Source organism: Nannospalax galili, unplaced genomic scaffold (genome assembly GCF_000622305.1).
Source record: "Nannospalax galili isolate Female #2095 unplaced genomic scaffold, S.galili_v1.0 scaffold1076, whole genome shotgun sequence".
Taxonomy (NCBI): domain Eukaryota; kingdom Metazoa; phylum Chordata; class Mammalia; order Rodentia; family Spalacidae; genus Nannospalax; species Nannospalax galili.
This window is the reverse complement of record NW_008338348.1, coordinates 1-25,857: the sequence shown is the minus strand read 5'-3', so window position 1 is coordinate 25,857 and position 25,857 is coordinate 1. Positions and strand designations below refer to the sequence as shown.

The window sequence follows — 25,857 nt, the reverse complement described above, 5'->3', positions numbered from 1 at the left end:
GCACACACATAACATACAGAGCACACACACCACATACAACACACACAGCACACACATAACATACAGAGCACACACACCACATACAACACACACAGCACACACATAACATACAGAGCACACACACCACATACAACACACACAGCACACACATAACATACAGAGCACACACACCACATACAACACACACAGCACACACATAACATACAGAGCACACACACCACATACAACACACACAGCACACACATAACATACAGAGCACACACACCACATACAACACACACAGCACACACATAACATACAGAGCACACACACCACATACAACACACACAGCACACACATAACATACAGAGCACACACACCACATACAACACACACAGCACACACATAACATACAGAGCACACACACCACATACAACACACACAGCACACACATAACATACAGAGCACACACACCACATACAACACACACAGCACACACATAACATACAGAGCACACACACCACATACAACACACACAGCACACACATAACATACAGAGCACACACACCACATACAACACACACAGCACACACATAACATACAGAGCACACACACCACATACAACACACACAGCACACACATAACATACAGAGCACACACACCACATACAACACACACAGCACACACATAACATACAGAGCACACACACCACATACAACACACACAGCACACACATAACATACAGAGCACACACACCACATACAACACACACAGCACACACATAACATACAGAGCACACACACCACATACAACACACACAGCACACACATAACATACAGAGCACACACACCACATACAACACACACAGCACACACATAACATACAGAGCACACACACCACATACAACACACACAGCACACACATAACATACAGAGCACACACACCACATACAACATGCCTCCCTCCCTCCCTCCTCCATCCTCCCTCCCTCCACTCCTTCCTCCTTTCTGGCTGCCATGAGGTGAACAGCCTCTGCCTTATCCTCCTCCTCCATGATCTACCTCACCTCAGGCCCAAACAAACCCTTCCTCGTTGTATCTCCTATATTTACCGTGTGACAAAAGGCTAGCCCATATGTAGAATGTAAGAATGCTTTAAAATTGAGAGTCAAATTGAGAGAGGATGGCAGTGGATACCGAGAAGAGAATGGGGCCACCAGAGATGTAATGGGTATGTTTCCACATAAACCTCAGAGGCTCCCAGGACCCCTCATCTTTCCCACCCTTCCTTGAGCTTCTCTGCAAGACAGGTGCTGCCCTCTTGGCCAGGAAACTGCCTACCTACCCACGTCTCCCGGCCTCCCTCTTCTTTGTCTGAAGAAGACATACGGATAGCTAACAGGTATATAAAGAGGAGCTAAACACCACTGATCATTAGGGAAATGCAAAGCAAAGCAGCACAAAGGGGTTTCACTTCACCTGTTAGAATGACCATGATCAAAATGACAAGGCAGGGTTGGTGAGGCCTGAGCAGAGGGAGCCCTGCAGGCTGGGATGTGCCACCTGGATTTTCTGCCTCTAAGCGCATGCTGGGGGCTTCTCTGGACTGTTCTCTCTGTGGCAACAGCATCTCCTTCACTTCCTTCCCTCTCTCCTCACCAGTCCCAGCCTAACAAATCCTATTTATCCTTGAGACATGCATTTACACATCACTTCTGCAGGGAAACCATTCTGTTCCCAGCAGGATCAGTATCCGTCTCTTCCATCACCTGGGAACCATGCCTGATTGGCTTCCTGTGGTTTCGGTGAAGGTGGAGTCTAGTCTGGCTACCCCACTGCTTCAGCAGCTGCTACCAGCCCAGCACCTGGTACACAGCAGCTGGACTTTGTAGACAACTGCTGAAGGAGTGGATAAACTGGACAGCTCTGGACTCAGGATACAGACATCGGCAAGATTCACTCTGAGGCTAGGAGGAGATGCAGACGCAAACAGGACCACAGCTCAGGAGAGACCTGTGCACGAGGTGCCGAGGACACGTTTGCCAGTGACCTGTTCCCAGAAGAAATTGTGCTTCATCAGGACGTGGGAACTTGGGACACTGGACCATGTCCGTGACCGAGGAAGAGGTGCGGGGTAAGGGGTGAGCGGCCCAAGGCCACACCGCCCTTACGATCTGTGAGCATCATGAAGATGAGGCTGTATCTGAAACACTCAATGTTGTAGCTCCGGCATCCGACTCTATTTAACAACGTATTGAAGGAATGAAGACAGAGGTTCAAGAATGGCCTGGGGTGTAACAGAAAACTTTGACATCCGAAAAGGAGCTGATGGGTGACCAGAAATTTAGACTCCAGGAGGAGTCTTATTTTAATCCTTGGAGGACAAAGATACTATTGAATGGCTTTAATATACATTTTTGTGCTTTAAGAACTCAGGCTATATTTGTTAGATTGTTTTTATTATTACCCACAAATGCTCATTTTTGGAATTTAAACTATCTTGAAACACAAAAAGCAAATATGTCCTTTATAAGTGAAACCTTACTCTGGCAGACACATGTTCCCAACATGCTGACACTCATTAGGGAAATTGGTAGGCATGAGACAGCTGTAAGTGTGGAGCATGGATTTTTTTCTGTTTTCTAGAAGGGGCAAACAAAAGTGCAGCCACAGGGGTTCCAGACGTCCATGAGGAGAGACAAGAATCAGGCGGCTCTGCTGGACCAGCTAAGACGCAACATGTCCTACTGAAATGTACGTTCAAAGGTAGGAGGATGGCTCAGCGGGCAAAAGCACTTGCCATGTAAGCCTTCCGTTTAAAACCCACAGTGGAGGGAGAGAATTGGTCCTGAAAGTTGTCCTCTCTCTCATACACACTAACAATAGATAAAATTACATATTTGTAAATATACATTTAAAAATGGTCATAATGGTAAATTCTATCTTATGTGTGCTTTAACATGATAAAATGATCAAAATATTTAAAAATGTCAACAATGTAACCTAAAGCAGCCAACAGGCCTCATCCTCCCATATGTGAACACCATGCTTGATTATGCAACTTACAGACCTCCACGGAGTGAGATGGGAGAAAGCCCCATCTTTCTAAGCTTGTACATCCCTGAGAACCAGCCCCAGGCTCATGGCTGGGTAAACCATGCCCAGCAGGTGGGTTCGACCACTGAGGCGCGAATTCCTTTTGCCCTTGAGCCACCTCTCCAGCTCTCTCTGAGCTGTGGGAAGACCAGGCAGGAGGCCCTGCCAGAACTTGAGTGGCTCAATAAAGCAGGGTTTGCCCTGAGCCCTTGCTTGCTCCCTGGTACACTCTTCCTGTTGTCTGCCTCCTACTGTTTAAATCCAGATGCTAAGAGCTGTTGTCCATGGATATCTCGCAATCATCCAGAACAGCCTTCGGCATGTGCTGGTCATGAGCACTTCCTGTGGCTCCCTGTCCTCCTCCTTCCTGCAGTCACCCCACAGGCGGCAAGGAGAGGCCTCTGTCCCTGCAGGAGGCACTGGAACCAAGGTCCTCTTGTCAGTCATCCTCACCCACCGCAAGCGTGGGTCCTTGGGACCCACCTCCTTCCTGGTCATGACCCACATTCTCCCTAACCCCATGGTCACGGCTGGCCCTGGTCATATGTACCAGCAGCCACGGCCTCCTGCCCATTCCACCCTTCCCAGTCCAGCCCATTCTCTTTCCTTCACCTCCTCAGAGCAGGACTCTGGCCACACTGCTGGACTGCTGTGTACTCTGGGACTTCCTTCTCCCCCAGGTTGAAGTCTTCTGGGCTTCACCTCATCCTCTCCTAAGTGCTCCTCAGCTTGCCCTCTCCTTGGCCCCCAGCCCTCCCAGTTACTGATGAAGGCTCTGCTCTGTTCTGGGACCTTTTCTGACAGCTGTCCTTTCTCAAGGATGCCTTCTCTCCTGGTCCCCATCACCACCTACCTAAGCCCTGAAGGGCTCAAGTCAGAGGATTCATCTGGGAAACCTCCTCGAACTTCCCCTGCCCCAAACCTATGAACACACCTCTATGCCAAGCACATCCAGCAAGAACGCTGGTGAGCTGGGAGTCTAATCCAGGGCCCTGCTCCTCGGCCAGAGAAGTAAATCAGAAGAAACAAGAAAGACTCAAGAGAGAGGTACAGGTGGTTAAGATCCTGGAAAGGGGGCTGGAGAGATGGCTCAGTGGTTAAGAGCACTGTCTGCTCTTCCAGGGGACCTGGGCTCAGTTCCCAGCACCCATAGGGCAGCTCACACCCAACTGTAACTTCCGTTCCAGGGGATCTGACACCCTCTTCTGGCCTCTGTGGGCATTGTGCACATTTGGTACACTTACATACATGCAGGCAAAACACATAAAAATAAATAAATAAAATTTTTTAAAGATCTTGAAAAGATGCCTAGAACGTGTGAAATGAAGATGGCAAGCTCCAGAACCAGGCATGCAACATGATTCTATGAAAACAACAGCACACGTATAGCCAAACATGCATGCTTTCATTATTTCTAAAACAGAGAGCAAGCCACGCAAACAAATTGAGCTGTCAACAGCGCTCACTGGAGAGGTGGACTTAAGCACTCTGTAGGGTTGGATATATCATGTAGCAATCACAGCCTAAGAAAATAAAAGGCACCCGCAACTTTTCTCCATGAATATAGAAAGCACTGGAACCCTTAGGATTCACCACCTTTGGGATGACCTTTCTGAGGAAGGGGTCCTTGTCAGGGGTAACAGTGGGGTAAGACCAGCTGTGGCTGGCCAGGAGGCCACACTTACCCTTCCCAGCAGTTCAGGTAGGCCCAGCAGCTGCCCAACAAACACGCCAATGCAGATGAAGATGGCGGTCACCTGACCCAGAGAGCCACGGATCTCTTTGGGTGAGATCTCGTTGAGGTACATGGGGAGGGCACTGAGTGCGATGCCTGAGGAAAAGACACATGGCAGTGAGAGAGCAGCCTTCCCTGAGCAGCCTTCCCTGAGGAGCGGCCTTCCCTGAGGAGCGGCCTTCCCTGAGGAGCGGCCTTCCCTGAGTGGCCTTCCCTAAGGAGCGGCCTTCCCTGAGGAGCGGCCTTCCCTGAGTGGCCTTCCCTAAGGAGCGGCCTTCCCTGAGGAGCGGCCTTCCCTGAGTGGCCTTCCCTAAGGAGCGGCCTTCCCTGAGGAGCGGCCTTCCCTGAGTGGCCTTCCCTAAGGAGCGGCCTTCCCTGAGGAGTGGCCTTCCCTGAGTGGCCTTCCCTAAGGAGCGGCCTTCCCTGAGGAGCGGCCTTCCCTGAGTGGCCTTCCCTAAGGAGCGGCCTTCCCTGAGGAGCGGCCTTCCCTGAGTGGCCTTCCCTAAGGAGCGGCCTTCCCTGAGGAGCGGCCTTCCCTGAGTGGCCTTCCCTAAGGAGCGGCCTTCCCTGAGGAGCGGCCTTCCCTGAGGAGTGGCCTTCCCTGAGCGGCCTTCCCTGAGGAGTGGCCTTCCCCGAGTGGCCTTCCCTGAGGAGTTGCCTTCCCTGAGGAGTGGCCTTCCCTGAGTGGACTTCCCTGAGGAGTGGCCTTCCCTGAGGAGTGGCCTTCCCTGAGGAGCGGCCTTCCCTGAGGAGTGGCCTTCCCCGAGCGGCCTTCCCTGAGGAGTGGCCATCCCTGAGCGGCCTTCCCTGAGGAGTGGCCTTCCCTGAGTGGCCTTCCCTGAGGAGCGGCCTTCCCTGAGGAGTGGACTTCCCTGAGTGGCCTTCCCTGAGGAGCGGCCTTCCCTGAGGAGTGGCCTTCCCTGAGTGGCCTTCCCTGGGGAGTGGCCTTCCCTGAGGAATGAGCGCTCTGGTCCCAGAACCTCCCTTGGCTCTGGTTTGCTCCTGCTAATATACCACAGGACCATTTCCAGTGAGCTGCACAGACTACAGGACTTTCAGTTCAGCATCTAACCCATACAGAACGGCTGGACAGGCATTTCATGGAAGAGGGTACAGATCGGGGGGACACCTCTCTCTAGGGCACTGGGCAAGTCCCAAGAATTGTTAAAAGTCTGTAAAACTCACTATTAGTTTAATGATAAGAACTTTAAGTTCTTTGTATAAGTATATCCTCTACCATTTGTTTCCCTGTAAACAAGCAAAGATAGCTGGTTACAGGCAGTTTGATCCCTGTTGAACTGTCTTGCTGCCCTGGCTGACTTGACCAACAGGGCTACCTGTCAATCAGCCGGATGGACTACCTTAGACCAGTACCTGTGATTTTGAACATTGCATAGATGTTATGAGAAAACCACACAAGGATCCTGGATCCTGGGCTCCTGAAGGGCACATCCTCAGCCAGGACTGATGGAAACGGTTTATACAAGACATTTGCCATCACAAGCCTCTGTGAACTTAGACGACTCTGCAACTGTTTCCACCCAGGCCAGAGGGGAAGGGCCGTCTTGTTGTGGCCGAGAAGGACTGCTGCGACTGATGCTAAGCATGACCCAGCAGTGTGTGGCCATACTGCCCTGAACACGCCCAAAGTCATCTGATCTCAGAACCTGAGCAGGGTCCATCCTGGTTAGTAGTGGGGTGGGAGACATTGCTGTGATTGGTGCAAACATGAACTTTCATTTGCATGTGAGGTGTGCTGTGGTTGGTGCAAATCCCTTCTCTGGCTCCACCAGCCGGCTCTTTGGCTCCCAGGCAGTAGGCTGGGAGTCACTGTTCTGACCTCCTCTTGTGTTAAACAGCTTTAGGCCCAACAACAGACTTCTCTCAAGCACTGTCTCAAGAGCTGGTAACAGGAAGAAAGAGGCAGCAGGGGGCAGTGGTGACAGAGGAGAAGTTGGCGGGCCCAGCTGCAGAAGCGGCCTGGTGGCTAGCTACTTGACAGCTGAGGACGACTGCTCCGGAGCAGCCAGGGCTGGAACATGGGGGATGGTAGAAGTGGATAGGATGCAGAGCCGAGGCTGAAGGTGGACAGACGACTCTAAAGAGCCAGAGAATAGAAGGTGCAGGCCCTGGGTCATGGGGCATAAGCCTGGAGGGCCAAAGTCTCTGTTCCTAGAAGCAGTAACACAAACTGCTGTCAAGAGCTGATAAATCTGACAGCGAGGCCTTCCCAGAATCTTCTCCAGCAGTGTCCAAGGGCTGAGGAATCCCAGCTTCCAAGGCCTCCACAAGAGCTGTCAGGCTTGTATAGCTAAGGGTTCTGTGTGCCACTCAGAGCCTGGGTGGAGTTACAGTAGAGGGCGCCACCTGTTCCCACTCCCGTCTGTTGTCAACCACCTAGGGACACAAAAGCTGCCTAAGAGCACTACTGCTCGCAGAATTCCCCACTCATTCATCATTTCTGTCTGGGTGAGCAGAAGGACCCCAGGCAGCTGACTGGTAACATAATAGCCCCAGAGACGGTTAAGTCAAAGGTCCTGCACTCAAAGCTTAGGAGCTGCAGTGCCAAAGGTCCAAAGCTTGTTTCGAACTGGGCTTGGAGAGCGATAAGCAGCTTTGGATGCTTGGAGCCAAGTCTCTAGTTCTCAGGGCCTCGAGTTACAAGTGAGCGGTGAGGTTTGAAAACCTGGTGCGCAGGCCTCAGAAGCATGGAGCGCCAACCCTAGAAAACCGTTCTTGCTTCACTGTGACTTCTATCTTCATAGCCCCAAAGCACCCAAGTCAGCCGCTTGTGACATGGTCATCACTAGCTACTTTTTCACTAGAACAGGAGGGGATCCAAAATTCCTTTCCTGCCTTAGATTCTCATGAGGGGCTGAATTCACCCCAGTTTCTAACGTTTAGGGAGGTCCTTCCTAAAGAAGAAATTAGAGACAGGAAGGCAGGAAGCAAGTTACAAAGTAAGAATCTCATTCATTGCATGGTATTCCGAGAAAGGGCCTTGGACTTGCCACTTGAATCAGGCTCAGCTGTGGGACCATTCCCTGTTGCCTTCCCTGAGAACAGCCCTGCCAGGTAAAAACAAAAACCAACAACAAACAAAATTCAAACTCAAGGAACAGAGACTGAAGTCACTTGAGAGTAACAATACAGGCTGGATATTTGAGTTTGTATCCCAAGCACATATATTAGGAGCATCTGGCCCCATGGGATAGGTGACTGGCTACTTGTCAGTTTAGGAGCAGGCCCAGCAATGGGGAAAACCCCGAGTCAGCGCCTCCAAATCCCAGAGCTCTGGCTTCCTCACTTGGTGGACTGGATCAATGGTTACTCATTTGCAACAACTGCGGATTCTTACATTGGGAATGAAATAACAGCAGTAAGGACCCTGGCTCATGTGAACCCACCCAGACACTGACCACTCCTGACCACTACATCAAGACCACAGGAGAGCGCTCCTCAGCTCACAGAACAGTGAGGGAGTAGGTGCTGTGGGAAGAGGCTGCATGGTCATGGTCCTGAGAGTGCTAACTTCCCTATCATCAGTGTGGTGGGGGTGAGAAGGGACAGGAGGGAAGAGAAGGGCACTTTTACTCTATACCAAATGCACGTTTGTGCGTCATATTAAAAAACAAACTGCACGTGCCCACTGGGGCAAGCTCAGTGCACACATGGGGCAAGCTCAGTGCACACACTGGGGAAAGCTCAGTGCACACAATGGGGAAATCTCAGTGCACACTGGGGAAAGCTCTGTGCACACACTGGGGAAAGCTCAGAGCACACACTGGGGAAAGCTCAGAGCACACACTGGGGAAAGCTCAGTGCACACACTGCGGAAAGCTCAGTGCACACTGGGGAAAGCTCAGAGCACACACTGGGGAAAGCTCAGAGCACACACTGGGGAAAGCTCAGTGCACACACTGGGGAAAGCTCTGTGCACACACTGGGGAAAGCTCTGTGCACACACTGGGGAAAGCTCAGAGCACACACCCCACTATTTGCTCTTCATTAATCTGTGATTTGGCTCATGCTTTGGGAGGATCGTGGGACGTGGGATGCAGTGGCCTTGTGAATATGTGAACCTGGCGACTCAGACGATAATGAAGGTGAAGTGCAGGAGGTGATAGGGAAGAAGAGCACAGACCCCCCAAATCTCAGAGACAAGGCTAACCCCTGGCCAGAGGGGGCAAGGCTGGATTGTGGTGACTTACTGCCTTTGCTCTGATTCTCTATAAAACATGCCAGCTGGGGGCGACGCAGAGAAGACGACCTGGGGGCCAACTGCCATCTTCCCAGATCTCTGGCTCTCTGAATACAGTGTAGCTTAAAGATTCAATGCCTGTGTCTGCTCCTTGGCAGTTGTAGTGACAGGCAGCTTGAACTACTGTATTTTGGTTATAGGGACAGAGGTGCCATCGTCTTCATAGGGGAGTACAAGCTGAATATGTGTGATGATTGACGGACTGCCTGGCACACATTCAGCTGCTAAGCAATGCCAACTTTGGCTAAACAAATGGTGAGGGAGGAGGTGGAGGGAGGAGGTGGGCTCTTTGATAAGACTGTGGTTGGACCCCTGGTGCACCCTGGTTTGCCCGGTGCCATCCATCCAGGCTGGTTGGTCACTCACTAAGTAGCCCACACTGAAGCAGCCTTGCCCAACTTCTGACCCTATCCTCTGCCATCCACCCTTCCCTAGATGTGTGAGCCTCAGGCCTTAGTGAGCAGTCCAGGCCCACTGTGTCCTTCGAGACCAACCTCTTCTCTTCCGTGTGTCTGGAACTGGGTTCTCAGAGATCCTAGGTTGACTACCATTTAATCTTTCTACTTCAGTGTCACTTCCTGTAGGAGATAGAACTGTGTCCCCCAAATAAATGTTCAGATTCTTTATGAGCATGCAGCCAGCCTAGCCCATGACCAGCCATTTTTCTTTCTTTCTGTGCAATTGCCTCACCTTAAATGCCCTCACTTTCCTCTCTTCTCTGAGGGTTCTGTGAGAACGGATGGCACGAAGTCAGGCCCTGCACAGCACCAAGCAGGCATGCCTGCTCTAGAAGTCAGACAGTGCCTTAAATCCCTCCAGTTCCTCCTTTTCTTCCTGCTTCTTTCTGAATAGCTCATAGGAAAATGGTCTAAAAGACATTTGTTTGAATCTGCGGCTGTGAAAAAGTAGCATTTATCTGTGAAGATGGTTCGTTTCCAGTGAAGGAAATTCAGAGAGCGACAAGTATGTTTAACAGGCATCACCTCACCCAGTCAGTGAGGCAATCAAGGGGAAAAGTGGACAAATGGATAAAATGTAAAACCTCCAGAGGGGGTAGAATAACAGAATTATTGGGGAGAGCCTTTCAAAGTGTCCCATCCACCCAGCCTTCCTCTGTCTTGGTTCCAATCCTAGATTTGCCCTTAAGAGCTTAGATTTAAAGGAACAGCAACAGCACTCGTTACAAGAATACCCCCACTGTGTCTGGAGTGGGTACCAGCAGGCCTGGATCCCACTGGACCACGTACTTCACACACAAGGCGATTTCATTCTGGCACCACCCAGTCAGGGCTGGTTTCTCTATGAATGATAGAGAGGCTCAGATGGCAGGGAAGGTTGCTCTCCCTACCCCCTGGAGATACATCCCTGGGGCTGATATCACTCTGTTCTTCCCACAGCCTCCCTTAGCAGAGTCTGGTCATTCCCCTGGCACATCTTTCTCATGGCACACAGCCAGATACCTCCCCAGATCCTTGGTTCCCCTGATCCACTCCTGGATCCACCTTGCACTCCCTACCCAGGTGCTAGGGGGTACACTGACCACAGTTCCCTTCAGCCTCAGCTCCCAGGGCCACCTCGTCACCAAGTCTGGCCTCACTCTTCCTGGGATGTGCCAGTCACCCTTCCACCTCCTGATTCCACAGACAGTCAGTTCTCAGTCTTGGTTCATTCTGGTCTCCGCTCACATTTCTTTGTCCTTCCTGACTGGCTTTCTAAAATAACCTATGTGTTCCAGTTACTTTCTATTGCTGTGATAAAACAATGACCAAAACCAATGTGGGGATGAAAAGGTTTATTTTACCTTATAGCTTAGCTTGTCATCAGGGGGAGCCAGGGTAGGAGGTCAGGGAAGGAACCTGGAGCACAGACCATGGAGGAACGCTGCTTACTGGCTTGCTCCTCTGGTCTGTGTTCAGCCAGCTTCTTAATACAACCCAGGACCACCTATCCAGGATACCACCACCCACAGTGGGCTGGGCCCTTCCACATCACTCAACAATCAAGAAAAAGCCTCACAGACATGACCACAGGCCCACCCAGATGTGTGTCAAGTCAACAACTGGAGCTGCCCAGCAACTATCCCTGTGCCTTGCTTTGTTTTCTTCCTAGGACTTACACATAATTAGTTGTGTTCTTATGCTCACAGGGGCGGGGTCCTCCCCAGAACACAGAACATAAGACATAGATAGTCTAAGTGCTGGATAATAAATGGAAGAACAAGTCCTTGGGGGAACTCTCTGGATACCACTGATACCACTGAAGTATGAATTTTATACTGAAGGTGGCAGAGGAAGGGGCATCATCCAGGGGTTGGCACTGACTTGGATTTACCCAGCCTAGTGTCTCAAGTAGGGTGCTACCACATTGAAAATGGAAGGACTCAGCCCCTGGAACTGCCCCACTTTATGTGGGGTTCTAGAATCTTGGTCCTTCCCAAGTCAATGCCAGCCCCATGTACCTCCCACCAGTCCAGGCAATCCCTGGGAATGATACCCGCCCCCATCATGGTGTAGCCTCACCTCCATCTACTCCCATGACAAAGCGGCCCACAATGAGCATTTCAAAGGTTCCTGCCTGGAGTGAGCAGGCCATCAGCAAGGCAGCGGAAATCGCAAATCCATTGTTGACCAGCAAAGTGTACTTCCTGGAAGAAAAAGGGATTCGATGAGGGGAGCTCACGATCAGGCATGTCAATGCCCATCCACCCCAGAAGCCAGGCCAGGACCCTTTAGACGGTCTGCAGGGTGAGAGTCAAGAAGTGGGAAGAGTCTGAGAATCTGGGGCATGCGTCCACCCCTCACTTCCGTTGTTGGCCATGTGACCCTGAGCTAGGTAAGTCTGCACCACTGCCCCGGGGTTCACCACGGGTCCCCCCAAAAGCACTGCCCGCTTGACAGCTTTGGATGTCCTGATGCATCAATTCTGAGAGCTCCATGCAACGTTTCTCAAGACAAGGTGTAAGTCACAATTGGGCACACTGGCATTAGAAGACTGATTTGCTCTCTCTGTAATGCCTTGGGGCTTGGAAGGACCCTAGAGCTGCTTCAGAGCACTAAGGGTGGGTGCTACCCTTGGTACTTCTTCCGTAATGGGCACTTGGTCTCTTTCCAGGGATTGAACAAAAGCTGGAAGCTGGAATCAATAGCCAAGGAAAGTCAGACAAACACAGGGAACCAGGGAATGAGGAGCCTAGAGACCACAGCTAGACAGCCAGCAGGGCGTCCCACAGCTTCCGCTGGCTGGCCTGTCCTCCCTCTCTCCCTCCCTTCCTTTTCTCTCTCTCTCTCTCTCTCTCTCTATCTCTCTCTCTCTCTCCCCCTCTCGCTCTCTCTCTCTCTCTCTCTCTCTCTCTCTCTCTCTCTCTCTCCCCCCTAAAACAATAATACTTTATATCTTAACAGCATCTTGGATTCAATGAGCTACAGTTTGGGATGTAAAGCTGCGTTAGAACCATCAAACAGGCAGACAAACTCCCCTGGTGGTCGTTAGTTTTAGTTGCTGTGTGTTAGGTCTGGTTTTAGGACTGCGTCCCTAAACCATTCTGGGAGAGTCATGCCTCACTTAGGGACTCCTGCCCCTGCTCTGTCAGGAGTGAAGAGACTGTTTTGTTTCCCTCACCTGCAGAATGATCCCAGCAGCTCCCATTTGCTGAACTCTTGCTCTGTATAACAGGCCCTGGTCTAGGCAACTGACATGATTAGTCCACTCAGTACTTGAAACAGCCCCGAGAGGCAGGTACTCATATCCCCATGCCATGCACAGGTAAACTGGAACTCCGATGAGTTAGAAACTTGTTTTAAGCTGTAAGGTTAGGAAGTCAAGGAGTTTGGGGAACATTTTGCTTCTCCCAATTTCTTGGTGTTTTGTAAATTATGAGACGCTAGGGGTCTGAAAGTAGACTCAGTAATACTTTTAGGAGTTAGATCTCTTGAAGACAGAGCCATATTTTTTATTCCTGACTCATCTCAACATTTGAGTTAAATTTTCTCCCTTTCTACATCTTCCTGGAGAATCCCACAGCCCCTGGCCTTCACAGCTTGATGGTGTACCAAGATGCTCATGACAACATCCTCTGAGGTAGCAGATGGTGTCTTCACTAATAGTAAAGTAAATCATAGTCATCCACGTGGTGGGGTGTCATGCAGGCATTAAAGCAGAGGGAGCTTTCTATGTTCTGATGTGGGAAAACCTCTAAGAAAGAATCACAAGGCCAGCGTGCAGAACTTGGTGTGATCTGTGTGAAAAAGACTAGCTTTTTAAACTTAATTTAAATGAATGTCATAATAGAAAAGCAGTTATACCAGCTAGTTGATAACCAAGATGGCTAAAAGTGATTAGTGGTGTGTAGTGCATCAGTGTGGATACACTGGACTAAGGATGATCTGTGTCCCGGGACAGACAGTATAGATCTCATCACGTTACTCAGAAGAACAGTTCATTCAAAACCTTGTCGAGCATTTTCTGTTTAATATTTTCAGATTGTAGTTGCCTGTGGGTAACCGTAGCTGTGGAAAGTGAAATCGCAGACACTGGGATCCAGCGTTCTAACCAGGAAAGCGGTCTGCCATTAGCTTGGTTCTCTCTAGCTTTGCCCCTTGTTCTGACAGTGCTGCTTCAAAGGGAGCCGCATCTCCAGGCTCTCCTGCCTCTGGCTTCCATACAACTGGTGTGAAGGTCTTCCAGAGGGTCAGAATGGTAGTCACAGGGTCCCACACTCTCTCTGCTCCCATTGTGAAGGGTGCATCACTCTGAGGCCCCAGCCTTCTCTCCCAGTGGTTCTAGCAGCTGTATCTTCTGCAGTGTAGCCTTGGCCTTTGGTCCCCCCACCCCCCGAAGCTGCCTCTCTGTTTTGATTTTCCATTCCCAACGTGGGAAGAGCTTGACTATGAAAGAAAAACAAGTATTCCTTACAAAAAGTCGATCTTTTTCTCCTATAGCTTCTATTTACAGTCTCCTGTCTTGATTTCCTATCACTGAAGGCCTCCCAGGCCCAGGTCCAGCATAAGAAAGTGTATGCAGAGGTGGGTCAGAGTGAGAAGGAAGCTGTCCAAGGCCACGGGTTCTCAGATGTGGCCTTTACTCTGTACTGAGAAATAAAAGGCCTGATTGGAAATCACATCTCAAGCCCTGCTCACAGACACCTCCTCCACCACATTCCCCCTCCAGAGTGGACATTCACCACTAGAGGATGGGAGAGGGAGTCTTGAGAGTAATGCTTGCCTCTTTGAGTGGCTGCAAGCATGGTTAATGCTCAGACCATCAATAGCGCTTAGAAACAGGCACTGACAATGACCTTCTCCAGAACATCCTCAGGGGTGACACGCAGAGAGTGTGGAATGGCTTTGGCGCCCCCTGCTGAGATAACCCCAAGCTGCCCACAGCAGCTCCTATAATGCAGTCTTGGTAGAGGCATTGCCGGTTACGACCAGAAAGAATCAGATCCACTGCTGGAAGGTCCCACTCCTCAGCACAGACTGGATGTGATGCTGGAAAACCTGGGGCTTCTACAAAATCATCCCAAAGACTATCCCTGCCAATGGTATCTTCAACTCACAGAGGAGGAAGCAGAGGCATCCTTAGACAAGGCTAGTAGCCTCAAGGTCTCTAGCCTACCTGAATCTGGCTGAGCTCTCCCAGCTCCAGCTTGGGTCTTTGGAGTGCTGGGTCCCACCCTTTCTCCTGGGGAGTGCCCTGTCTGGAGAGTTCATTCGTTCTGTCCTTAGTCATCCCCTGCAAACACCTAGACTCTCCTCTCAGATCACCCTCCACAGCCACTGCCTCTTTCCTGTCTAGAGGGAGCATCCTTAACAAGTGGTCTTCTCACCAATACTCCTCCTTGTCCCACCACTTGGACTGGCTCATTCCTGCCACTCGGTGGGGATGGAGACAAAGATGACTTTGTGAAGGTCAACATCATCTGTTTTTAGTATTTTTTAATTGTTTATTTTTATGTTATGTGCATGAGTATTTTGCCTTCATGTATGTAAGTGCACTATATGCATACAAGGTCTGCATAGGACAGAAGAGGGTGTCAGATCCCCTGGAACTGGAATTACATGTGGTTGTTAGCCGCCATGTGGGTGCTGGGAACCAAACCCAGGTCCTCTGCAAGAGCAGCCCGTGCTCTAAACTGCTGGGCTACTTCCCCAGCCCCAACAACATCTGCTTTGACAGGTCTAAGCACTTGTACAGCCTCAGTGCCGCACAGGGATGACCACTGCTCTTTGTGGAACATAGTCTGCGTTCCCTGGGTCCTTGAACATCTGGGATCCCTCCCCTGGTTTTGTTTTCCTTCTCTGTCTCAGCCGGCTTGTACTCCTCTTTCCCCTTGACCTTGGAGTGTTCCCAGTCTGGAGCCCATCTCTCCCATTGACCTTGGCGTGTTCCCAGTCCGCAGCCCATCTCTCCCCTTGACCTTGGCGTGTTCCCAGTCCGCAGCCCATCTCTCCCATTGACCTTGGCGTGTTCCCAGTCTGCAGCCCATCTCTCCCATTGACCTTGGCGTGTTCCCAGTCTGCAGCCCATCTCTCCCCTGCTATCTCTCCCTCTACACTCCGTTTGGATACCATCATCCAGTCCCACGAGAGCTGTCTTCTTGATGGCAGTTGTGAACTCTGCCTGTGGCCCAGCTTCACCTCTGCACTCCACACTTGTGTATTTAGCTGCCTTCTAGACCTATGGCATCTCACACCATAGCATGTTGAAAATCCAACTCCCAGTCCTCTGTAGTAGACACCATACCACAGGCACACTAGCACCTCTGTCCATCCTCTTTCTGGTCAGAGTAAATGAAGCCTCTGTTTCCTAGTAGCTTGGGCTAAAAACCTTTCATACCTAGTACATCACCACAATATCTACAATATTTCCAGAGGACATCCTAACCAAACTGCTTTCCCATTTCTAGCCCCCAGTGTAGCAGGGTCCTGTCGCCATCATACCACTGTCATGTCATCTGGTGGCTTTGGTGCCATTCACTCTGTTGCCATTCGTGTCCACAGAGCAGCCAAGCGACCCTTTCAAAGCCTACTCCGGTATACAGCTATCGCATGATAGCTAAAAACACTGAGCTTCACAATGGACCAGGCACAGTCTTAAACACTGTGTTCTTTGTATAAAGTTACCCTGTGAGTTAGATCCTCTTGTCTCATTACACTCAGGGAGAAACAGATACAGAACACCCTTAGTCAAGGTCACACTACTGAATGGAAGATCTAGCCTTCTGGTAACCATGACACAAGGTATCTGCAAAGGTAGCAGCCATATTCACTCACGGACATGTGTTCTCTGAAAAGCATTCATTAACTCACTAGCATCATTCACTGAGCACACAGTAGAGTGTGGGCTGAGTATCACTCTCAGTCCTAGCCTACGATGACGAACGCAGCAAAGTCCTTACTCTTCAGCTCTTCCCAAAGCAATGTAAATCATATACATGCCAGGGGTGACTGATGCGGTCAGGATGACTGAAGCAGAAAGGGGGTCCCATTTTACAGGGTGGAATAGAGGAGGCCACTAGGCACACAGAGGTAGAGGAGCGAGAGAGGCCATGTGGTGGGGCTGGAGAGATGGTTCAGCAGTTAAGAGTACTGATTACTCTCTCAGGGGATCCAGGTTCAGTTTCCAGTACCCACATGGGGGCTAACAACCCTCTAGAATTCCAGTTCCAGGGGATCTGATGGCTCTTTGGCCCCTGTGGACATCGCATGCATGGGTGCACTTACATACGTGCAGACAAAACACTCATACAAATAAATAAAAATAAATTCTGAAAAGGGGGCCACATGGATATCCAGGAGCAGGACTCCAGGCAGAGAGGGATAAACAGTCAGGCAACATCATTGAGACCAGCGTGGCTGGAGGCTGGAGGACCAAGGTGCTCAGCAGGAGCTGACAGGTGAGAGGACAGACAAGAGCTCCTGAAGGGTCTTTTATGCCATCTAGAGAACTGGGCTTTCCACCCCGGTGAGGGAGGCAGCCATAAGAGGACAAAGGAAAGATGTGGCCTGATATGTACCAAGACCACTAGTCCTCTGTGCCACTGATGGAAGGGAGGGGGCGGGTATGGAGACATATGCAGACAGGAAGTCTGTGTAGGAGCTATCACAGGGGTGTGAGCAACTGGGTGATTTAAGCCATGCTGGTAGCGTTACATGTTGGAAGAAGCAATGAGACGGAGGGGGCGGGTATGGAGACATATGCAGACAGGAAGTCTGTGTAGGAGCTACCACAGGGGTGTGAGCAAGTGGGTGATTTAAGCCATACTGGTAGCGTTACATGTTGGAAGAAGCAATGAGATTGTAACACATTCTGAGGACAGAATTGATAGGACTTGCCAGAGAGAGAGAGAGAGGAGAGAAAGAATCGATCTTCTGAGACCCAGACCTGAACCCTTGCAAGTGTCTGGTGCCTTTGGTGCCTTGCAGGAAGTGTCAGCATCACATCTGAGTCAGACTGCCTCACCCTAGTAACTTTATCATCTTCCTTCCACAATAGCCCCAGCCCGACAGTGTCCCTGAGAGAATGGAAACCTTATTTTCAAATACTTCTTAGTGCTGCTTCACTGGGGTTGGGCAGGAACTTCAATCATTGTGTCTCCATTTCCCCCAAGGATGAATACAGCAACACAAACAAAGGACATCCATTTTGAGAGCAGAACTCCAGGGTCCCGGGCAACTCTACCTAGAATGCCTGATTCGCTGTTGGGAGTCTCCCTGATACTGTAGGAGCATCCCTGGATGGTCCAGGAGGTCCCTCATTCTCAAGCAGAAAGGAAAGGTAATGGGGTGGTGGAAAATTTGGAAGCAGATCCTGCAGAAAGGCTCAAAGAGCTTGGGCAGACTTAGCCTGGATGATGGAAGGTCAGAGAACGCCTGGGAGCTGCCTTCTACTGGGTCAGCCTTTAGAGGACTGTGATCCATTAGTGGGAGACTCAGGGAGGACCATTTTCACTTGACTTTGGAAAGCACTTGTCAGTGAGCCATAGTGAGTGGGGAACCTCTGCAGGCCCTGGCTGCCTCCACATGCCTTCCAGCAATTCTTCAGCCACACTAGGCCTAGAGGCCCAGGTGGCGCCTCACTTCACATCCATCAAGCTCCTCGAGTAGGTCCATTCCTGTTTCCCGTTTCCCCAGCTTGAGTTCTACAGTCCTTCATTTCCTTCTATGGGCTTGGCAGAGCCCACTGATTACATGTCACCCTACACACACGTTTCTGCCATGCTTAGCTTGACACAAGCATGCTGATGATGTTACCTGAACTCATGACTACCAACCTCCATCACTTTCCATTGAACCTGAAGCTCATGGCTTGGTGAGGATGGAGAGTGAGCTTAGGGATCTGCCTGTCTCTCCCCACCTGGGGGCTTCTGTGGGCCCTGCGAATCTGAACTCAGGCTCTCAAGCTTGTACAGTTGGTGTTTTACCAACTGAGCCTCTGACGCTTCTAAGGTAACTATTGGAAGAGAGTTCACAATGCTGACCTTTCATGGGAGAGACTGCCAGGGATGAAGCTGACAGGACCAGGCAGGGCTGAGAGATGGAGGAGGACACAGTGACAGGGTTTCCTGGCCGCATCCTATGAGCTGGCACGTTCACCCATCTTATCTTTCAGTTATGTGCACCAACAAATTCCCCTTGGGGCTTAAGCCAGCTTGATTTGGACTCTATGACAGGCATTCAAAGGGTCTCCTGAGTGACATGAGAGGCCATGAAAATTGGTGTAAATTTTATGGCATTCAGCCCTCATAGCTGCTCCCTCGGGTGGGTAGGTCTGCTTCTCTGTGCTTCAGAGACATAGACATAAGGGTGCACCAGCTGCCTCTTCCTAGATCCCTGATACCCATCCTTGGCACTTCCCAGGATCATGAGGATGAGCCCAGTGAACTGCTCAGTGCTGCCTCTCTGCCCTACCTGAGACCTCAGGAGTGCTGCTTCTGTTATCACAAAGGCTAAGTGCCCAAACAGCACCCCACCCCCTTCCTGACAGATGCTCAGATGCAATTACCACATAGATGAGGGCGGTTCCATGGCTTGACTGAGCATCTGACCCGGGATCCGATTTCAGAGCTTGTGTGAGTTCAGTTTTTTGGTCTTTGTTGTTTTGACATGTTTCCGGAGGTAAGAACCAGGTCTAATAATATGTACAAGGACAGTCCTGCATAGTTTAAAAAGCAAGCTGCTCCATCAAGTGACAAAGCAACCCACATCAGGAAGAGCTGATGCGGAGCTCACATCTCACATTACCATCAAAACCATGAGGGCTGGTTCTAGTCAGCTGCTGGGATAAGCACTTCATACCCAGCATCTAATTTAATGCAGATAGTAGCTCTCACATGTGGCCATTACTTTAATTTCATGTCACTGTGAACCAGGTGGGGCTCAGAGAGTTCACATAACTCACACACAAGTCATCAGGCATCATCATCAAAGCCCAGAGTTGAAGCTGAGCCTGTGGTCAGTGTCTGTGGACTGAACATACACACTGTCCTGTCTCTCAAGAGAAGGAGGGGTCTGTCATTACACTAGGGGGCAGATGATCCCAAACAAAGTGCCATGATTCCCCCAGAATTCTCCAAGGCCTGAATTCTCCGACCTAGAGGTTCCAGAGGATGAAGAAACTATGTCCTCAAGGCCTGTGTAAGGCAATGTGGCCGAGCGCCAGAGAATGTTTCTGGTTGCTTCAGCCTCTCTGTCCCCATTTCTCTCTGAACGCAGAGAACTTCAACATGGCTTATCTGGGGACCTCCTCGCTGCTGGGCCTGCCAGTGTCCTGGCCAACTTGAGCAGGCACTGAGACCTTGGACTACTAAACTCTCCCAGCCACACACTTGAGTAACCTGGGATAGACCATGCAGGTTGCCTGCTGCTGTTCCACAGCCTCTCCCCGTGACTTGGCTTCCTCTTCCTCTTTGACAGTCCCAGAAGGAATTTCACTTAGCACCTTGCAACAGCAAAAGCTCTGATCTATGGTTAATTAGACCTGGATCTACCTTTCAGACCAACTCTACCCTTTGTAACAAGGGCAAGCTGTCAAACCTCCCAGGGTATCCAATTCCTGTATAAAGCAGGAAAACACCCGTGGTTTTCAGAAGTATCTGTCTATGGCATGTTGAGCACTGGCTTGCAGAATGAAGTTAATAAATGGTAGCCTTCTCTTCAATTTTGGCTCTTTTTCTCCCAACAGTTATTTAAACAGAAACTTTGACTTAATTTTTTTCCCGAGAACTATGAAAAGAGGAGTTGGCAGCTGCTAGAGACTTAACCACCAGACCTTTTACCCAGCATCACCTCTCCAGCCCTGCTAGGCAGAGGAAGGCTTTTTCTCCCAACAGTTATTTAAACAGAAACTTTGACTTAATTTTTTTCCCAAGAACTATGAAAAGAGGAGTTGGCAGCTGCTAGAGACTTAACCACCAGACCCTTTTAACCAGCATCACCTCTCCAGCCCTGCTAGGCAGAGGAAGCTTCCTCCATCACTTAGAAATCCAAGATGTTTAAGCCGTTTTCCAACATGTTTTCCCTTTGTTGTGTGGCTGGCAGGCTTCAGAAGGCCATAAAGTACTCTCAGTAGCCTCGGTGGACATGTGAGAGCACCCTCTAGGAGACAGGTGGTAAAGTCCCACATTACACAGCTGGTGGCTGGGGGTCAGAACCAGCTGAGTCGGCACTCTGCCCCAATTCCAGTGCTCCTTCCCTATTGCATTGCTTGGGTTCAGAGACTCCTCAAGAGCCAGGCTTGGGGCAGGTGTGCACAGCCAGGGATAAGGAGAACAGATGTCACAGGCCACAGAGCCTGGGGCAGGGCTCCACCTAACTTGGATAGACAGGAGACTGTGGATTAGGTCCAGCATGACTGGAGGCTTAGGAACCCTGGTCAGTGGTGCTTGTCTGCGTGTCAGTCAGTCATGTGCCTGTTGCCCGGCAGTCATGGATTTTCTGGTGCCATTGCTAGCCAAGTCCTACCTAAAAGCCACTTGGCACTGTGGAAAGATGGCAGGTTTGAGGTCACCACGTGCTGCTCCCAGCATGAGCTCAGTCTTATGTGAACTAGCTAAGTGTGCACAGCCACCTTGAACTCTCTTACCTTCTGTTTTTCATCCACAGACCCATCAGAGCAGAGCAGATTAAATCAGAGATAGTTTGAGAATTCCTGGAACATTGGAGGACCTCAGAAAACATCACCCCTCACTACCTAGGCAAAGGCTGTGCTTTCCTGGTACTAAGCTCCCAGTACTTACTGCTCTGGATCTGGCCTTTATCAACACCTGTGGATGTCTTCAAGGCAGCCTTGGGACAGCGTGCTGGACAGCTGCAGTTGTCAACTTGACAACTGGGTAGAAGGAATCTCAACTGAGGAATTTCCTCCAATGTACTGACCATGTCTGTGGGGCATTTTCTCAATTGTTGAGTGATGTGGGAAGGCCAAACCCTGGGCAGGTAGTCTTGCGTTGTATAAGAAAGCATGCTAGGGGCTGGAGAGATGGCTCAGCGGTTAAAAGCACTAGCTGCTCTTGCAGAGGACCCAGGTTTGACTCTCAGCACCCACATGGTGGCTAACAACCAACCATAACTCTAGTTCCAGGGGACACAACGCCCTCTTCTGACCTCAGGCACTGCATAGCATGGGCACATCTCCCTACACACAAGCAATACACTCATACATGTAAAATAAAAATAATAAATATTTTTAAAAAGAAAGCAGGCTGAGCACAGGACAGAGGAGCAAGCCAGTAAGCAGTGTTCCTCCATGGCCTGTGCTCCAGGTTCCCGCCCTGAGCTCCTGCCTTGACTTCCCTTGATGATGGACCGTGCGGTAAGCTAAAACCCCAGTTTGGTTTTGGTCAGTGTTTTTATCACAGCAATAGGGAGTAACCAGAACAGACAGTCTCCCTGAAACAGCATCTTTCTAATGAGCTCGTTGCTGGGGGCACAGGGCAGAGTGAGAAAGAGTGGGAGGGACCCTTCTCTCAGGAGTGTGTCTGTAAGTCTGAGATCTGGGGTCCGATGAATCTCCTCCCCAGTTTGTGTCAACGCAAAATAGAGATTTGTCAAGCAGCTACCACGTATGACTATGTGAATAGGATAGTAGGGAACAGCTTCTACTTACTGAGCTACCGCCTAGACAGTACTGTGTTGGTGTCTGTGTGTATATGTGTGGGGTGCACAGGTGTATGGGTACATGTGGGAGCATATGTGTGGGGTTCACATGTGCATGGGTACATGTGTGTGAGCACATGTGGAGGTCAGAGGACAGATTCGGGTGCTATTGCTCAGCACCTTCCATGGTTCCTGAAATGGGGTCTCTTATTGGCCTGGAACTTGGTCAAGTCAGCTACACTAGCTGATCAGGAAGCTTCTGGGGATCTGCCCATGTCAGCCTCTCATCTTGTCATCACTGGGATTACAAGTCTACACCACTGTACCTGAAGTTTTGTGGGGGTTCTGGGGATCAGAACCCAGGTCCATGTAGTTATGAGGCAAATGACTTACTGACTAAGCCATCTCCCCAGCCTAAACTTGGAGTCTTGGATACTTTCTGTAAGTTTATAGATAATGGGAACCATTTGAAATGGCCCAGGTGTCTATTGAACATGCACTAGAAAAAATCTGTCTGTCTTCAAAAGCACAGCACTCTGTGCTTCTGTGGAACGGCCCTAAGGCACTTTGCTGGGTGTGCTCCAGATGTGTTGTGCCCCTCCCCAGATGGCATGAACAAGGTGTCCTGGCTTCCTACAGTGAGCTTCTGCGAGGATGAGGGGTCAGGACATTTCCTCCCTGCTCCCCTCATTTGGGCTCTGCACAGCCTGGCTCCTCCACAACTTCAGCACTGTTCCTCACTGCACTGGACGAAGGCTTCAGTTCCTCTGGGACACTGGACTCTATTTCTTCCCCTTCCCTTCTGGGCAGTAAACCTTCCCCAAGTAAACTGTGTGGAATTTTGTTGCCTGCCTGGGCACTGACAATGATCTAGCTATATTGTGATCATTATAGAGGGAACCCTCCAAACAGAAACAACCTGCTACTGACCTCCCAAGAAACTTTCCGATCATCTTCACCATCAGCGTCCCCACCAGGCCACCAATGGCAAATATGGACACAGTCACGGACCAGAGCAGAGTGAGAGTGTCCGGGTCTACGGGAAGTCCATGCCTTCTGTGCCACGTTTCATTGTAAAAGGCCTTGATGTTCTGTAAATAAACAACAAAGGAAGTTATTTCCTTCTGTTCCACCTGCTGCTGGGAGCAAACCAGTATGCAACTCAAGAAGATCCTTCAAGGAACACTTTGTCATGTTTGGCACCCTGCAGATAGGGCAACAGACTTGGAGAGGCAACAGGACTTGTTCAGAAAGTGTTAAGCCTAGGAATCAGACTCAGATCTGGCCCTAAGCTCTAACTTTAATACACAGTGGCATCAACTTTGGAATGTGTTAAATGTGACCATGTCTAACAGAAGATGTACTTTATAATAGGCAAAGGCAGATAACACAAAGAAAACAACCACAAAAGAAAAAATGTTCACTTGGATTGTGTCATAATTAAAGTCTTTGTTCTCCCAAAGACACCACCAGTAAAGGAAGACAGAGGACCAGCAAGATGTCTCAGTAGGTGGAGGTGCTTGTCACCACGACTGATGACCTGAGGTCGCTCCCTGGGACTCATGGTAGAAAGAGAACCAAATCCCACAAGTGGTCTTCTGACTTCCATACGTGCTGTGGATACACCCACATACCAATAAGTGAATAAACACAATAAAAATTATTTTTAAAAAGAAGCCAAGGACTAAATGAATATATTTGTAATGCTACACCTACAAGGAACAAGTATACACAATACATAAAGAACTCTGACATACCAATTAGAAAGCAAATACAATAAGTAAACAAGGGACCTGAACAGAACCTCATCAAAATGCAGATGCCCAATTAGGCCATGACAGGCTCTGCGTCATCAGTCAAAGGAAAATGCAAATGAACCACCCATCATGAGGGACATCTTCTCACCCAGCCCATCTCAACACTGCTGCTGAGTTTAGTACAAGGAGTGGGTGGTTCTAATGTACAGCACAGACTGAGGTCATGGCACTGTGTTAAGGGAGTTCATCTGCCAAACAGTATTAGTTGTGCATGGCTACCAACAAGGACCCACAAAAATTAGCACGGCTAGTAAATGTCATTGCAGGAAAAGCTTAGGTTTGCAGCTCACAGACTTGAGCTCAGATCTCAGTACTATGGTTTGCTAATGATTTAAGTCAGCTGCAGAGTGGGCATCTTCACCAGAAGAAGGATGGAAAGATGGCACTGACATCTGGGAGCTGATGTGAGGGAGAACATGGACCAGTGTCTGGCTCACACAATTCCCACCTAGGTGAAAATGCTCTTATGTACAGCTTAGCAGACCTATTTCTAGAAAGTTTCATTGCACAACTTGGCCACAGGCCCTAGAGTATATCTACTCAAACATCCGAGGTAACATTACTCCTAAAAACCCCAAACAAGAAACAGCCCAATGTCCACTGACAGCAGAAGAGGTAAACAGATTATGGAACACTCAGAATGTGAAACATTAGGGCTGCAAACATGAATAACAGCTACACACAAGCAGAGAGGAAAATCTCACAATAATATTGCTCAAAAGAAGAAGAAGAAATGCGCAGTGTGATTCCATGTATAAAATTCAAAGGTAAACAGAACTGAAAGCCTTCTGGTAGAATCCTACACGAATTGCAAAACTATAAAGAAAGGCTTTCAATTCAGTGGTTGTCAAGGGGATGACTTAAGAGATGATTGCTCCATCAGACCTTCAATTTGTTACCCAAATGGTGGTTACATAGATTCTAGACTTATAATCAACCTTTATCTTTTATCCAAATACATATATATGTATGTTAGATATATGGGAAATATATGTTAGCATTTTATAGATACATATTTGTGTCTTATGTATTCTTTCATGAGTGCACACACTTAGTCACATTAAAAGTTAACAAAGGAAAAACGGGCATGGTGGTGTACGCCTTTAATCCCAGCACTCAGGAGGCAGAGGCAGGCAGATCTCTGTGAGTTCCAGGCCAGCCTGGTGTCCATTAGAGAATCCAGGCCAGCTGCAGCAAGACCCGAAAAAACAAACAAACAAACAAAACCAAAAACCAAACAAAAAAACCCCAAAAAGTTAACAAAGCAAAACACAGAAGGAGGAGGAGCCTCCGGCGGAGGGAAACGCACCCAAAAAGCATGGAGGTGGGCTGGGGCAAGGGCTCAGTGAGTGAAGTATTTACCACACAAGCATGGGGACCTGGGTTCCAGCCCCAGAACTCATATAAAAACAATCTGGCACAGTGGCTCGTGTTTGCAATCCCAATTCTGGGATTACAGGTGAGCCCAGCCTCGCTAGTCAGCCAGCCAGCCCACTGAATAGGCAAGTCCTAGGCCAGTGACCAACAAACAAAAACAAACAAAAGACGATGAACAGTTTCGGAGAAACAACACCCATGGTTGCTGATCTCTGACCTCCACACATGCGTGCATACAGGTACATGCATACTCACACACGTGCACCCACAAATACAAGACACCTGGTGGGAAAAGCTTGGGTGTTCACAACAAGAGAGAAGATCAGTGGGAATGGAAGGAAAGGGGTGGTGGAAGGGTGGGTCACGTGGGCCTTAAGGAGCCTAACCCTAAGTGTGGTTTTCCTTGGGTTTTACTCTAGGTAGGGTACGGTTGTGAAGCAAAGGGGAAGAGGTGTGTTTGCATTTTCAGAGGATCTCTCTGGCTGCAGAGTGGCATGTG

The 25,857-nt window shown here is 49.6% G+C and overlaps 1 protein-coding gene across 1 annotated transcript in view; it reads right to left on the bottom strand.

The window, feature by feature from the left end:
• The window catches only part of Slc2a9 (solute carrier family 2 member 9), a gene marked incomplete at its 5' end in the record, with an annotated part of 138,865 nt that extends 115,610 nt beyond the window's left edge, over positions 1-23,255 (bottom strand). The window contains 3 exon segments of the mRNA XM_017798145.1: positions 4,760-4,905; positions 11,590-11,714; positions 23,095-23,255. Of these exon segments, the coding sequence (XP_017653634.1) occupies positions 4,760-4,905; positions 11,590-11,714; positions 23,095-23,255 (432 nt within the window).
• Positions 23,256-25,857: the final 2,602 nt, after the last annotated feature.